This window comes from Chenopodium album, chromosome 14 (genome assembly GCF_948465745.1).
Source record: "Chenopodium album chromosome 14, dcCheAlbu1.1, whole genome shotgun sequence".
Taxonomy (NCBI): Eukaryota; Viridiplantae; Streptophyta; class Magnoliopsida; order Caryophyllales; family Amaranthaceae; genus Chenopodium; species Chenopodium album.
Window position 1 is genome coordinate 8,393,560 of NC_137847.1, and position 15,804 is coordinate 8,409,363.

The 15,804-nt window shown below is 31.3% G+C and overlaps 1 protein-coding gene and 1 long non-coding RNA gene across 2 annotated transcripts; one reads left to right on the forward strand and one right to left on the reverse strand.

Moving 5' to 3' along the window:
- Positions 1 to 4,920: 4,920 nt before the first annotated feature.
- On the forward strand, positions 4,921 to 6,250 carry LOC145578809 (uncharacterized). The gene is made up of 3 exons (XR_014098925.1): positions 4,921 to 5,094; positions 5,322 to 5,382; positions 6,095 to 6,250. It is a non-coding gene; the product is annotated as an uncharacterized LOC145578809 (long non-coding RNA).
- A 1,396-nt stretch (positions 6,251 to 7,646) lies between these two features.
- LOC145578810 (protein trichome birefringence-like 14) lies at positions 7,647 to 15,707 on the reverse strand. Its single transcript, XM_081636113.1, has 6 exons — positions 15,550 to 15,707; positions 14,398 to 14,621; positions 12,388 to 12,519; positions 11,684 to 11,806; positions 10,790 to 10,985; positions 7,647 to 9,193 (listed from the first exon to the last, which is right to left on the reverse strand). Exons 2-6 carry the CDS (start codon positions 14,546 to 14,548, stop codon positions 8,353 to 8,355), a joined length of 1,443 nt encoding a protein of 480 aa, XP_081492239.1. The 5' UTR covers positions 14,549 to 14,621; positions 15,550 to 15,707; the 3' UTR covers positions 7,647 to 8,352.
- Between the last annotated feature and the right edge of the window lie 97 nt (positions 15,708 to 15,804).

Below are 15,804 nucleotides of genomic sequence, written 5' to 3' on the forward strand. Positions count from 1 at the left end.
AATACCTTATACTATGTATTTAAAGAGGTAGTACTTAATTAATTTGATAAATAAAATTTGTTTATCAAATGGTAAAATGGTAAATAAAACAACATTTATGTCTAGTCATGTCATTTTTGTAAATATATCAACAGTGGGATCCATATTTAATCAAAATTGTTGATTTATTTACAAATTTGTTTATCAAATTGATTAACTGATACGGAGTATTTTTAAAACGGATAGATCTTTTTGAAACATCCAAAATAGTAGTATTTAAAGTAAGATCGAGTTAGATTCATCTCTCGTCCAAAAAAAAAAAAAAAAAAAAAAAGTTAGATTCATCTCTCTACTTTTCAAATATCAATATATATCAATTTTTTTTATCATTTTATAATAATTCATAATTAAAGATATTAGTCCTTTTTTTATGGGGATATTAGTCCTTAATATAATACAGTACTTTTTTTTTTTGAATGGAAAGTTAATATAATACATTGATAAACATGAATCACGGTATAATTTTAAAAATGGAGAAAGTAATTAAAATCATAATCATTTATTTGGGGGTTATTTTACATTTATTTATTGATTCTGAGGGTTACTTTGTTGAGTTGGTCTACCATATTGGGCTAATAAGCTTCAGTTTTTAGGTTAGATACAATAATATTGTACTTGATGTTAGTTAGAATGTGTGTTAATGGTTTTGATGATGATTATAATAATTAATGATGTGTTAATCTGGGTAAAAAGGAGAGAGAGAATAGGTGTGATAAAGATAATGATAATGACAATATACACTATTTAAGAATAATAATATTCTAACCTTTTCTTCTATCTTTATTTGTGATTGAATTGATTGCTATTAAAAAAACTCTTAATTGGAATTAAGCTAATTGAATTATTAGAGATTATGTATGGAGTACTTGCTATTAATCGTTCGTCCATGACAATAATTAAATAGATTGATTGATATTATTAGTATTAATATATGAGTAAATATATGACACTTAATTTATATTAATATGTCAGTTATTTATTTTTATTTTTTAAAAGGACATTCAGTTTAATGTTGTTTTTTATGACTGATATAATAATAAATTTTTAGTTTTTCCTTCTTTATGGCATGAAATTTTTACTAAGCAAAATAAGGTTTTGTTCATTTTACTTTATTTTTGTTGAACTAAAATTATTTTTAGTGAACCGAAATTATTTTTACTGATTTTCTATTATAATTTTGTCAAAATAAAAAAAATTACATGAAATTAATTAATAAAAATATTATTGGTCAAAGTTAGGAATAATAACAAATCTAAAAATCAAAATAGTTTGACGGTAGAGTAGAAGTATTGTGTAATCATTTACCCCAAAGCAAAATCAAGTATCTTCCAATCTTAGAAAGGCCACTAATCTTAATTTAATTGCAGGTCCAATTTCCAAAATGAACACATATACTTTGTCAAATGAAGATAGAAAAGCAAAGAATTAGCAAAACAAAGAGGTGACCGTTGGAATAGAGTAACGTTATGGTCACGTGAGAGGAGGTGAGGTATCTTTTTCAAAATGACGTTAACGCATAACGGTAACTTGATCAATGGAACAGTCATGTGAAAACGCGGGGATTGTGAATACCGGTAAATTTATTAAACTAATGGCGCGCTGCCACATGTGGATGTTATCATTGATTAACACGTCGCCAAATTATATTTGTATATATACTCATGTCCAATGCCCATTTAGGTTGGAATTTACTCCATATTATATACACCCGGTGTACCATAAATCCGAAGCTATTTGCTCATTTAATCAACAAATAAGCAAATATGGAGTAATATTTTTACTTATTTATTGATTGACTGAGCAAATGACCCCAATGTATATAATAAGCTCTCCATTTAGGTAGCTTAACCAAACTTTATCAGTTTCTAATAATACTCATGTCCAATAATAGTACTCTCTCCGTCCCCTTTTGATAGTCACTTACGCCATTTTTGATGACCCAAAATGTTAGTCATATTTGCTTTTTTCAAATACCATTAATATTATTTTTTTAACCAAAATTCTCTCCCATTTGCAAAAATTTTTGTACAAATTTAACTTTTCCATGTACTTTAATTACTTTCTCTCTCTACTTTTTTGCAAACCCAATGTAAAATTACTTTTTCAATGTATTTTTGCTACTTCTTATTTATGTTTATTAATTCCCGTGATTTTCTACCAAAAGTGACTATCAAAATGGGACGGAGGGGAGTACAACATTATATTACGGAGTACTTCCACTTCATATTATTTGCCGCTTTTGTCAAATAATAAATGTTACACATTATTAGCAACAAATATTTTTTTTTCTTTTAAGTTTTTCATTTCTTTCTATATCTCTCGTCACATGCATCAATATTTTTCTCTCTATTTATACTCACAAACAAATTTTGTCAAAGAGTATGTGTGCCTTTTGAAGTTGTAAATAATATGTAACGAAGTAGTCTTTGTTCCGATTATATATGTTTACAATACGTACCTTTTATCATCAATATTTTTAATTTCACAATAATTAAAAGGGTAACCATATTTTATTCAATTGATTTTTCACTTATTTGAAATTATCTTATCATAACTTACTTGAACTTTTTAGACCCTATTAAAACTTATTTTAGTTATAATTTGTATTTGGTTAACTTATCATAACCTTTTTTTTTTCTTTTAATTAAACTTAATTGAACTTATTATATTTGAAATGAAAATAAAGTGTATAGAACAGAAATAAGCGTTGATGTCTTTTCTTATTTGATATTAATATAGGTTTTAATGATAAAATCACGCTTCATCAATATACTTAATGTTATATTTTATTTGTTTTTCCAATTTTAACTTCTAATTCGGAATATTGTTATCATTTTTCTAATTAAAATTATGGAAAATCGGTATAGTGAAACAAATACATTGAGATGACTCTAACAATATATCTCACTTAATTTTTGCACTTACATTAATGAAAAATTTTGGGTTAAACTTTATAAAATTTGACCATAAAATAAAAATGAACATGTATTATATTACTACCTCCAATTGTATTTAGTTAACACCTTTCTATTGTCACGCTTGCTAACACACTATTTTAACGATTAATATCTCTAATTCTCGACATTGTAAAATTATAAAAAGTATATATTAATAAAATATACATTAAGACAATTCAAAAAAGATCTCACTTGAATATGTTTCATCGTAACTATTGATCACAAAAGCTAGTCAAGGTGTAATTTGTAAATAACGTAAAACTCAAATAATGTCGACTAAAAAAACGGAGGAAGTACATACTAGAGAGTATTTTACTATACTTTCGTTGGATCAGTAATGAATTAAAGACTTAAAGTTGATGCATAATGTAATATGATTAAGTTTTTATTTATTTATATATGACTACTCACCATTTTGTTTGAGGCAATGCTGTTTTTGTCGTTAATTGAAATTTTAGTGGGCATTAACTTTTTTGTTTTAGAATAAGATATTTTTTCATTAATTTGGATGTTGATTGAACTTAATTGGCCTACTATAGGATGATTTGGTTGTCCTCACTCCAATTGTATAGTGGAAGTTGGTGGTGTTTGAACATCATGGGCCAATGACACAGATCATACAGTCCATTGTCAATTTGTCTCTACTCACTCTGTATATTAATAATTGTCTCATGTTGTTCATATGTTACTTTGTATATCAAAAAATTTTATTTTATTTAATTGATAAGGAGGACTTTTTTTTTTTTTTTTTTTTTTTTTTTTTAACAAGGTAAGGAGGACTTTAACCATACCTTAATCCTCACGATTTTTTTTTTTTTTTTTTTTTTTTTTTTTTTTTTTTTTTTTTTTTTTTTTACAGTATTTACAGGTCAGGCACTTGAGAGTAGAGGAAAGGGTGTATATTAAAGAATTGTATTGAATGGATATGTAACTTTTTTTTCTTTTATGCTCCGTATATACTTGGATGTAGAGGGGAGGGAGTATATTAAAGAATTGTATTGAATGGATATGTAACTTTTTTTCTTTTATGCTCTGTGTATACGTAAGGTTAGAAATGAAATTGAAAGAGTAAAATATCCAGTATTTTTATGTATTTTCTAATTAATTAATTAGGAATTATTTTATAAAAAGGGTATTTTAGTAAATTTATTATTTGGAGCCAAAATGATATTTGAATTTTGGCGCCAAAAGTATTTTGAAATCTAATTATTATTTTGGATAAGATTTATCATCCATTTATCTTATTTTAAAAACCGGTTATTTATATATTTTGGATATTTTAATCAAAGCAAAATTATATTTTATTAATTATATTAGATGGCCGAAAATTCCCCTTTATTTAGCTAGGGATTTTGGATTTTCTAGGTTAAGAAAATCTGATTTTCTTAGTTAATTATTGGTGAATAATTGGTATTTAATTAATTAATTATTTAATTAATTATTCTATATTATTTTTATTCCTTAAACCGAGCAAAAATCTTCCTAAATACTACTAAAGGAATCCGAAAATCTGAGCTATGGAAAGCTCAAGATTTTCGGTCCTCTTGTATTATTTTGGGGGAAATTATTTTGGTAAATTGTATTTTTAATTATCTCCCAAAAATCTATTATTTTCCTTAATTCTATATTTCCATCTTCTTAATATTTGATCATCATATTTTCCTACCTTTTATTCCTCTTAATTATTCCCCAAGTAATCTTCCTTGCTATATTATTTTTCACGACAAACATACCTTCCATATTTAATTATACACAATCACCTTAATATCAAAACTTTCCATATTTCTTTCATTCACTTCTCCAAGTAATTTCATAAACCCTACTTATCATAATTCTTCCTACATTTTCCTACCATAATTCATGTTCATTCTATCCTATAAATACCCTTTCAATTCATGATCAAACACTCACCCTAATTCTCATAATTCTCTCCCAAATTCTTTTCTTGTTTCTTTTTCTTTTCTTGTGCACCACCTCCACCGTACACCACCTCTCCATCGCCACCTGCCGCCGCCAACCACCTCCGCCACCACCTGTTGCCGCCAGCTGCCGCCGGCAGCCACCCCCTTGCCGCCACCTCCTCTTTCCCTTCTTCTTGGTTTCTTATCTTTTCTTCTTCTTTTCTCTTATTCAATTAATTATTATTATTATGGGGGATTTATAAAAATTATTATGAGTAGTTTTAATTATATAAAATCAGATTTTTAATGATGTTTATGAGAAATTAATTTAAAAGGTTCATGTACATATAGTTGGGGGGTTTTTAATTTAATTATTGTAATTATTTGTTAACCTTATATTGAGTAAGGTTATATTTATTTGTAGGGTGTGTTCGATCAAGATTCTTGAGGTTCCTTTTGTGTGATTTTGCTAAGCAAGGATCAAGGTACGTTATGTGGCTAGATACCTTGAAAGTGATTGGTTTGAATAAGCATGTTTGAATGATTTTATGATGATTGAATTAAATTGAATTGAATTATGATTTATGAAATAAAAGTATGTTTAAATAATTGGTTTTAATAATTAAATTTGAGTATTGATTTTATATCATGTTTTGAATGATTAAAATTATTATTCATGTTTAAAGGTTTGATTTTGAAAGCATGTGAAATTAAATAAAAAGGAGTTTTGAATTATTATTAAAAGTTGGAATTATTGGATTTAAAGAGGATTTATTGAATTATTATTATTATTAAAGCTTTATAAGCATGTTAGTAATCCCACTATGCGGATTTGGTTTATTTGATAAGACTTTGGACTTTGTATGACCGAGTCTTTCCTCAAGAATAGTCTTGTAACATAAGGAAACTAGCTTGGGGGGTGTGCACACTTGTGTGAGGAATTGGTTTTAAAGGAATTGAATTTTAAAGAGAAATTGGTTTATTGAATTGAATATTGATATTGATTATTAAAATTAGTTATGAAATTTTGAGTTGGGATTATTGGTTAAATTATTGGAGAGGATGGAATTGATTTCAAAAGTATGTTTGCTAATAAATTGAGTTTAATTATCTTGCACTTATCGTACTTAGCATATTTTGCTAATCCGTATTTCTTATTTTGTTTTGGTTCAACCTGTTTACCTTAATGGTAAACAGTGTTACTAATTTCAGGTGGAGTCAATAATTGAGCACATGGAGTTCCGGGAATGGTTTCACCTAGATTAGGAAATGTTGGTCTTGTGTTTATTTTTGAGTACTCATGACAATGGTTACTATTTATAGTCTATTATTAATAAAAGAAGAGTATTGAAGTTTTCCGCTGCAAAGTATTGGTTTTGTTTGGTAAGTTGGAGTAGCCTTTCGTAATCACGCGGCGGTAATACGCCTAAGTCTATCTCTACGGTATAATTATACGTATTATACTAGTATTTCCGTAGAGGAAGATTTGGGGGTGTTACAAAGAGTTGGTAGGAATCAATTATTGGGAAAGTTGTTTTTATTGTTCCAATTCCTTTTAGCAGATTTCATTTAATTCATTTTAATTGCAATAATTGCCTTTTAAGAGTCAAGTTTCACAATTTTTGCAAAATATTTTACATACACCGGGCGTGTGGTGCACCCAACTAATCTAAAGTTAGTTTTTGCTATTCATTTGAACATGGGTGTACCGTGCAGGCGTTCACCTTAGTGTATATAATAATCTCTCCAACTTTTGACCTTAAATTTGAATCAATAAAATATTATCATCATGATATCTTGTTATATTATTCCATATAATATTTCTTATGAATCTGGCAATTACATTTTTACGCTATCTAATTTGATCCTGGCTTAAATGTTTAATCCGTGTATATCTACAAAACTATTCTATCAGAGAGTGAAGGATAATTCAAATGGTTAAAACTTCGCTTTCGGTTTCAAGTGATTCCGAAATCAATTCTCTGCCCTTGTGGCTCTTTAAAAAAAAATAATAATAAAAAAAAAATTCTATCATGGTCTAAATTTGAAAATAATCATAATGTCCTTATTTTCTTTAAAAAAAAAAAAAAAAAAAAAAAAAAAAAAAAAAAAAAAAAAAATTCCGCACCCTTAAGACCCTCTCCAATGGTGAGACTCAAGTGAGTATTTTTAGGAGAGAGAGAGAGAGTATTTTTTACAATGTATACCAATAAGTTGGTATCTAAATTTAGCAACTCTAAAAGAAAGTTGCTAAGTTTAGATACTCAGCTTTGAGTCTCATTTGACAAAAAGTGTGGGCCCTTTTTCAATATTCTAATATATTTTGTAATTTATTTAAGTTTTACTTTTTTTTTTAATTTTTTAATCTTATAATATTTTATATTAAAAAAAAAATGGATTTGTTAAAAAAAAAAAAAAAGATTTATTGAGCCATAAATTGAAAGTGACATTTGTATATTTTAGAGAGTCTCACCATTGGGAAATTAGATTTCACATGAGTTGCTAAATTGAAAAGTGGGTATGGTATCACCATTGAAGGTAAAAAACAACTCATTTTGTATTTCAATACTCAAAGTTAAATCTCACTATTGAAGATGGTTTAATAGATTATTCAAAAAGCCAAGTGTAGAGTTAAAATTCCACGTGATTACTTTCTTTCCTAAAAGTGGGATCAACCCCCTCCAAAAAACACTCCCTTCTCTAGTTCTCTATAAATAAAACAGTGGTTGCGTGAACTGATCAGCTAGAAAAACTTCACTACTCCGTGCTAATAAATAAATTTAAAATATACGAAGAATGTAAGATAAAGGCGGGATAAATGTTATCACCGCGAATTTTTACAATTAACAAATCAAGATCAATGTGTTAGTATACAAGTCAAAACAGAAATGAGGGGAAGAGCTGAAGCAAAAGATGCCACTTAAAAAGAATCTGGAAAATCACATTTATCCAGTACACTAGCAATATCAAGTTACCGCAGCATCTTCCACCATATTGCCGTAACTTCGTTCCCAGTCACCCAGATACTGCCTTATCCGAACATTTAAAGTGCAAACAGGAGCTGCTCTTCTCCACATAATGCTTCATCCTCGGGCACCCACAGACCCACCAAACGATCAATTGAAGATGAGAGTGACCCAGAAGTACAAAGAGCCACAGAGGAAACCACTTTGGCTGTGTGGACTGTGGACGTATACTCATGCATGCCTTATGTTAAACCCAGAAGCTGTCATAAAGCTGAATGACGTATTTTCCAGTACTGACCTCTGTTAGGGTAGTAATGTCGGATAGAATTATGTGTCAGAATGTCACTCAACTATCTTGTAAAAAAGTTCCATGTATTTGGTTCAAAATGAAGTGTGAATTGCTCGTACCCATATTGGCCATATTAGAGTGTTGAGGGTTCAACACGAGTATTTGAGGTGAATTGAAGGATCTGTGTAACCCATCATACTCTAAAATCTGCCTAATGCTGAAAGCTGGCCAAAAAGGATTTCATTCCATGCATCAGGAATCCCAGGCAAACACCAATGCAAGCAATCTTGACCAGATGCCTGCCTAGGTTTGATAGTATACCTAGATATATGACCTTCGTCTCTCAGCTCGGAAAGAGCTGTAATGTCTAAATATTTCACATTTGTCCCCTTCACTGCTGAAGCAGCTACTGGATCACCACTCTCCTCTTTTAGAACCTCTTTACCCTTAGAAAGCGGATTAATATTATCACAAGTCCCACCCGAATTCCAATCTCCATTGAAGAAATGTCGTGGAGACAGAGAACGATAAAAAACCCTCAATTTTGGATGCTGCGGGAGCTGAGAGTCCACCCACTTGACTATACTGTGGACTGTGAAATTTTTCGCCTCTGCCACATTCTTGTTTGGGTTGGGTACACCTCCCACATGCATGACCCAGTGATTTCCATCAAACTTGCCCTTATTCCAGTGGTGTCCAGTATTAAGAACTATAACATTGAATTTATCAAGGTAGCGGCTAAGAAAAGATGGAGGGCGATCAAGGTGCATGGCAACTTCAGAATTTTTGTCAGATGGGTTCACAGGCTGCAAGTCACAAAGACATGCTGACCAGTAAAAAAGGATGGTTGTATTCGTGCGTGTGAAACGATGAGCCCATCCATCAGGCCGTATGGCACCCCGGGCTTTCACTAGACCATATTCCTTACCCACGTCAATGACATCATGCCTTAACCTCCCACCTGATACCATGCACATTAAAGACTGATATTGCTGTCGGCCAAGCGAATCCCCAATAAAAGCCAAGGTTTTATTCCGCATCCTGGAGTACAGAATGAAACAGGTTCAAGATAAGATGGTAAAACCATAGTATTCTAGTAATATCAATTGGGCATTTAGTCCACAGTCAAAGGAACAGACCATGAGAAAGAACAAACAAGGAACGCACTGAGATGACTTTAAAATATGGACATGATGCTATTTAAAGAAATGACTAAAACCAATTCCTGGGATTGGGAATGATGCTATTGGGGGTATTCAGGAAAAGGAAATGGAATCAACAAGGACGATTACCTTAGTTGATGTTTGTTAGGTCAATATGATCATTCCCATTCCCCACTCAATCACCCCAAAGTCATCTACTCTCATTCCCCTGCCCCATGGTATTTGAATTCCCTTTCCCTAAGTCACCAACACCTAACGCCCCACCAGCCCGAAACCACCATCACCTATCCCAAAACCACAAAATCCGCACCCCGCCCTGCCGAAACCACCCTACCAACACCTAAACCACCATCTCTCACCCCAAAACCACCATCATCTAGCCCAAAACTACCCCCACCCACCCAAAAATAGCCTTACCACCTTGAAAACCAACCCTCACCTACTCAACAACCACCACTGACCATCCAAAAGCACAACCCTAAATATTTGGGGGAAAGACCAAGAGAAAAAAGACCTCATTTTATCATCAATTTTATGGCTTTATTATCAAATTCGACCATGAAAGCTTCAGACCGGGAGCTATTATATTCGAATTTGACCTTTAATACCTTAAAAATTACCATCAGTGGTGGTTAATATATAAAAGGAGAGAATGTGATGACAAAGACATGAAAGAGGGTGCTGGTGGTGGAGGTATAGCAAGAAACATCAAGGGCGGGGAACTGATGATGAAGTGGTGGAGCATGGATGAGAAGAGGAAGAAAATGATAATGTCATCCAAACAACATGTTATATTAAAGGGCGTTGCTTTCTTTTCCCACTCTATCCCTTTCTTGATTCCATTCCCTTTACCTTATGTGAACCAAACGCTAAATGTCTAAATGCTGGATTACATTTTGTCATTTTAAACTTCATCAAAACACTTGTTGAGAAAGAATATCCATATTTTTTATGTACTTCCTCCGTTACGTATTACTTGCAACAAAGGGGTATTATTTGTGAGACATAAAATATTCCTTTGTTGCGAGTAATATGTAACGGAGGGAGTATTATTATAAACTTACGAGAAGACATTGAGGAGAAAAATCCTACCCCATAATTTACAAGTATTATCACACATCATCAAAAAACTTCGGTTACCTATTTTTTCACAATACAACAATAAATATTAAGTAACTTTCACGTTCAGAGGGCAAAGTCATTCTATGGTGATTGAAACCGCATTAAATACCACCTTTTACCCAAAATTAAACGAAAAATTACACAAGTACCTTAGTATTTACATACTAGTCGTTCAAAAAGTAGTAAAAGTAACATAAAATAATTTGGTCTCAAAACGTTTCATACTAGAGAGAAGAGACATGTGAATGGAGAAAGCTTCCAATTGATGACAAATAAAGAATTACAAATCAGACTATTTAACTTTTTATTTAGGGAGTATTGCATTACAGGAAAAATATGAAGAGGATGATACCTTCTCAAAAACTTTTTTCCATTAAATTCTTCCATTTCACAATCTTTTGGTTGCCAGCGGAACTTTTCAAATGAAAAATCTGTTCGATCTGTCAGCCTACATGCCCACATCTCTGACAGCCATTGCAGACAACGACCTCCAGAATAGAAAGGGCGATTATCATCTGCAATCCAATTCCCTTTGGAAAAATCGCAGGCTGAAATTTGAACACAGAAACATTCAAGAAATAATTGATTTGGAGATACTACTGGAAGCAAATGATAATATCAGAGGACACAAAAGCAAATTTTCCTAATCATTTTCTTCCTGAAAGCTTCTTTTATTTAATGTATAGTTCTCTTACAGTTGTTCGCAAGAGAAGGAAAATCAGAAAGCCGAAGGGTAACCTATCTGGACATTCCAGATCAGAACACTTTTTCTTATAAAAAAACAAAATAATTAATTTAAAAAATAAAAATGAAAATTTGAAACTTCTTCTTGCCCAAAAGAGTATAGCAGCTAGCCTTGTGGGTCAAATCATAAACAAGTCCAACAAGCAAATGAGCATTTCACGAAGTCAATTTCAAAATTGACCGGTTAAACTTAATAGACTGGACTGTTGAAATTACAAACATTGTAGCTTTAAACTAGGTGACATCCCAATAAGCTTTACATACACATGGTATGAATGAAATATCTCAAAAATCAAATATCAAATGCTATCTTTAGCAGTCTAAAATCTAAACTGGGTATACAACACCAAGTCACCAACTAAGAAAAAAATTTGGATACCTTTTTGCTTTTTCCAATGTTAATTAGATAAACTATTCAAGTCTAGTGAGAACTTGCACAAATATAAAAGGAAATAAATGATATGACTAAAAGATTTGCAACAAAAAAAAAAAAAAAGATTACTTTGGTTTTTAACTTTATATGATACGTTGCCTTTCTTCTTGCCGGTAACCACAGAGCTGGTATTCACAGAGTCCACTGGCACTGATGCGTCCCTGAGTTTTTCTTTAAAATTTTCTCCATCCTCTGTACAAGTGTATACAATTATAAAGATTAATTCCTTTGAAATATTAGCTAAATAAAGAGAAACATCCAATGAGTCAGTCCAAAAAACAAATACGAAGTATAAAACACCAACAAAAAGAGCTCATGTACATCCAAAAGAAAAATATACTACCATTTTTTTTTATTTGTTCTAATTACCTCCTATTTTTTTCTACTCACTGTAATTCATTCCGTGTTGGCGTAACCCCTTTACCATCTTACCCCTCTCACCCCGCAATATTTAAACCTTTACCCACAACCTTTCTTTATTCACCTTTGCCTTACACTCACTGATCTTTTTATTTACACTCTCAGATCTTTTTACACTCTCAGATCTTTTTACATTCTCTATATTACTTTACAGTCTTCATCCTTTAATATGGAAGGTGCACATCAATGTAAACATATAAGATAAAAGTAGAAAAATAATCAATTTTAAGCTTTACTAACAAAACCAAAAGAAGATGTATTCTTACCACATTAATTTCTCAACAGAAATCCTAAACAAAGTGTTCTACCAACTATAAATATGTGATATCTAAGCAACTCCTTGATTACATTACCTCTTCTGCTTCTTTTGTCATATTCTTCATGCTTATCTAATGTCTCATTTTTTGCAGGAAAGGGCAAATTATCGACATCCTTCTTCTTTGGCTCTGAAGAAATGTTTTTCATAGGGGAACCAATTAATATATCTGCGACAAGGGCCAAAAAGAAATAATAAGTCAACCAAAGACAATAAAAAGAAGATGAACCAGTCTAAATCAAGCGATAGGTCTAAACTAAGGAAGTAGAAATGTATTGTAACATTAATATAAATAAGATTAGCAGACAGGAGTTAATCATACCAAAATTAGTAAGTGGACATATTTTAAAACTAATATTGAGGAGTTGTAGTAGAGAATTAAAAATATCATTATGAGAATTACATAAAATATTGCAATATGACTTATAAAATAAATAAAAACATAAGCAATTACGCAGAAAAAAAAAAAGAAAAGAAAAGAAAGTATTAACAATAACATATAAATGATATGCAAGAGTTAAAGTATGAAAAAAGATTATTGCAAGTTTATAGGTAGAATGGCGCAGGAAGGAAAAGGCCAATAACCAAGCTAATGGTTAAGCTTTGAAATAAGAAAGATAGAAAAAAAATTGAGGAAAGAAAGAAAAAAATGTAACACTCATGACTCATTCCACAAAGTTCCATTAATCACTAACATATACTTGTATCAATCTCACTTGTGTAAAATTTCAATCAAATAATATGTAAAATATGACCTTATAGGACATCTAATGTTAGAAAAGTTCACTACCTTTTGGGAAGCAAGGAGTATATGGAACCTTTTTCATAAGAACGGTATCACAGTAAACTAGAAAAGAAATGACTAATCCCATTTTTCATAGTCCTTCCAATTTTTACAAATGTAACAACCTCTTCTAATCCCATTTTTAGTTGATTTAAATTCAGCAAATTACGGAATAATCAAATTTGGTTCATGTTAGCCGACCCCACTTTTGGGATTAAGGCTTTGATTGATTGATTGACTTGTTTCATTCCATACTCTCTGCAATTACATTTATCTTAACTATAAATGACGAAAAAATATCACGTTTGGCTCATTAACAGTAATGCAGTGTTGCCGCCTAAACAATCAATCTCATACACCGTACAGATCCACCAATCCCAGTGGAGTTACCCCTGTTTTAAAAGGAAGACTGTTGGAAGGTGGCTTACGAACAAGAGAGAGAAAAGGACGAGGCAATCAGCTGATTCAGCTCCATGCTGCAGCTGGGTGTTGCTGCAGCAGTGCAACATACAAGCCAACAGCTGATGCCTCATCTGGGAAGTCACAGTTAATATGTTACATATGATAGATAAACATATTTTGAGGGGGATAAGGAGACAGGTACTGCTCCTATACAAGAAGCACCTAGTGGCTAAAGCAATCTGTATACTGAATATGTATTTGTCATTGAAGCATTTGAATAGTAGCTCTAAATGGCTCGCATACCCTGAGATTGCTAAGCACATAGCCACATACTAACCAAATAAGGTGTTCATACAGCAAGACAATTAGGTCCCAGATTTTATAGGCCTACAGATATAGCCCTACAATTTCTCCTTAATCTTATAGTTGCAACTACATGTTAACACCAGCATGACATGCTGATGAGATATATAATATCAATGTTTGCAGATGTTCAACAAAATACAGAGTAATTTTGTAATTTTCATGTAGTTTTGAACCTATATGCCATGTAAGTTGAGCTTTATTGTCCTTATCCCATGAAACCGACAAGCTAGTGCACATGAAGTCGATAATAATATTGCTATATGAGATTTTGCAAGAGAAACCCAAATACATAGCATAAAAATAGCAATAAACAAATGAAGTTAAGTAATTTTAAAATGCATTAAGAGAATCTTAACAGTCCATTCAAGCAGTCAAAGATAGCTTGCATTCCACAACTTTCATAGTGATATACTGATATAAACAGAGTGAGAACATAAAAAAGAAAGAATGTGTCACAAAGAAACGCCAGTTAATATAAAAGTAGCAGAATCAAACCTGGAGAGAGTTTGAGGCTTTGGCTCTTGGGAAGTAATGAAACAAGGAAAGGGGTTTTGTCCCATCCCCATAAAAGAAACGTTGTGCAAACTACAGTAATGAGGATGAGAGAGAGTTTTGTAGCCCTCAGCCTCAAAATACTCCCCTTCATCCTCGTGTCACTTAACCTTTTTTGCCAAGATCAAAATCGACCCATCAACTAGCTAGGATCACCCAGATGAGTACTGAAACAACAAATGTATCCCTAATCATTATTATTGTTATCATACACAATGACACCATTACTATTCAACCTGACCATTTTGACACATTCAATTGGAAAAGAAATTTGAAAACACACAACACATCTAAGTGAATAAACCTTACAAAATTAAAATCCCAAGCCATTAGTTAGGAAATTTTCATTATCGTTGTGAGAGTTCAGTACTTATCTTGAAAACAAATTCATGGTTTCTAGTTTCTGTCGCCGTATTCAAGAATAAGATTAACATAATTGGTATGAATAGTATGACAAATTTTAACTTCATAATACACCTTACATCATAATATAATCTAAGCAAGTAAGCAACTTCTAAAATCTCAAAACTTGAAAACTCGCAGAAATACCGAACAAACCCTAAACATCGAATTCTTGTTACAACATTTTACTGATTCTGTAATTCAAGTAATGTATGCTTGCATGAATTGCATCATATAGCATATAATACTTTCAAGTGTACAACAACAAATTTAAAAGTATATGAACAACTAATTATAATGATAAACCAACATTTGCATAGTAAACACCAAATTAATCTTCACTCAATTTTTTCTAACTTAGCACCTTGATTAGTGAACTAATCAAAAACCACCTTAACTTCCATGATTCAAAAAACGAAAAAAAAAAAAAAACAAGGGTCTATTAAAAAAACCCCAAATCACCAGAAATTTAACAAAGAAGTTAAAAAAAAAAACATACTAATCAAAGAAAAATTAAAACTAATGAAGTAAATCAATTTAGGATCTACTGATTCAAAAAGAAATCAAATTAAACTGAAAAAATCAAATACAAATCGTTACAATTAGCATATAATACTACATTCATCATCTAGATATAATCGGCAAAATCAAAGTAAAAGCAACGAATTAACCAAAAATAAAAGAGTGAAATACCTAAAAGCGAGGAATTCTTGGATATCGAGGATGAAGAAGTAAGGAGCAAAGAGAATTGAAGGAGGAGAGAGAAAATGCGGGATGTCAGAAATTGAAAGTTTCCTTTGAGTTTCGACCAAAGAAGGTGAGGTAACTAGGTAAGCAACAGAAAGATTCAAATAAAGATCATTTTTCTTCTCATTTTTATTGTTCTTTATTTATCTTTGTCATCGTACTACTTAATTAGGATTAAAATCTATTTAATTATTCAGATTG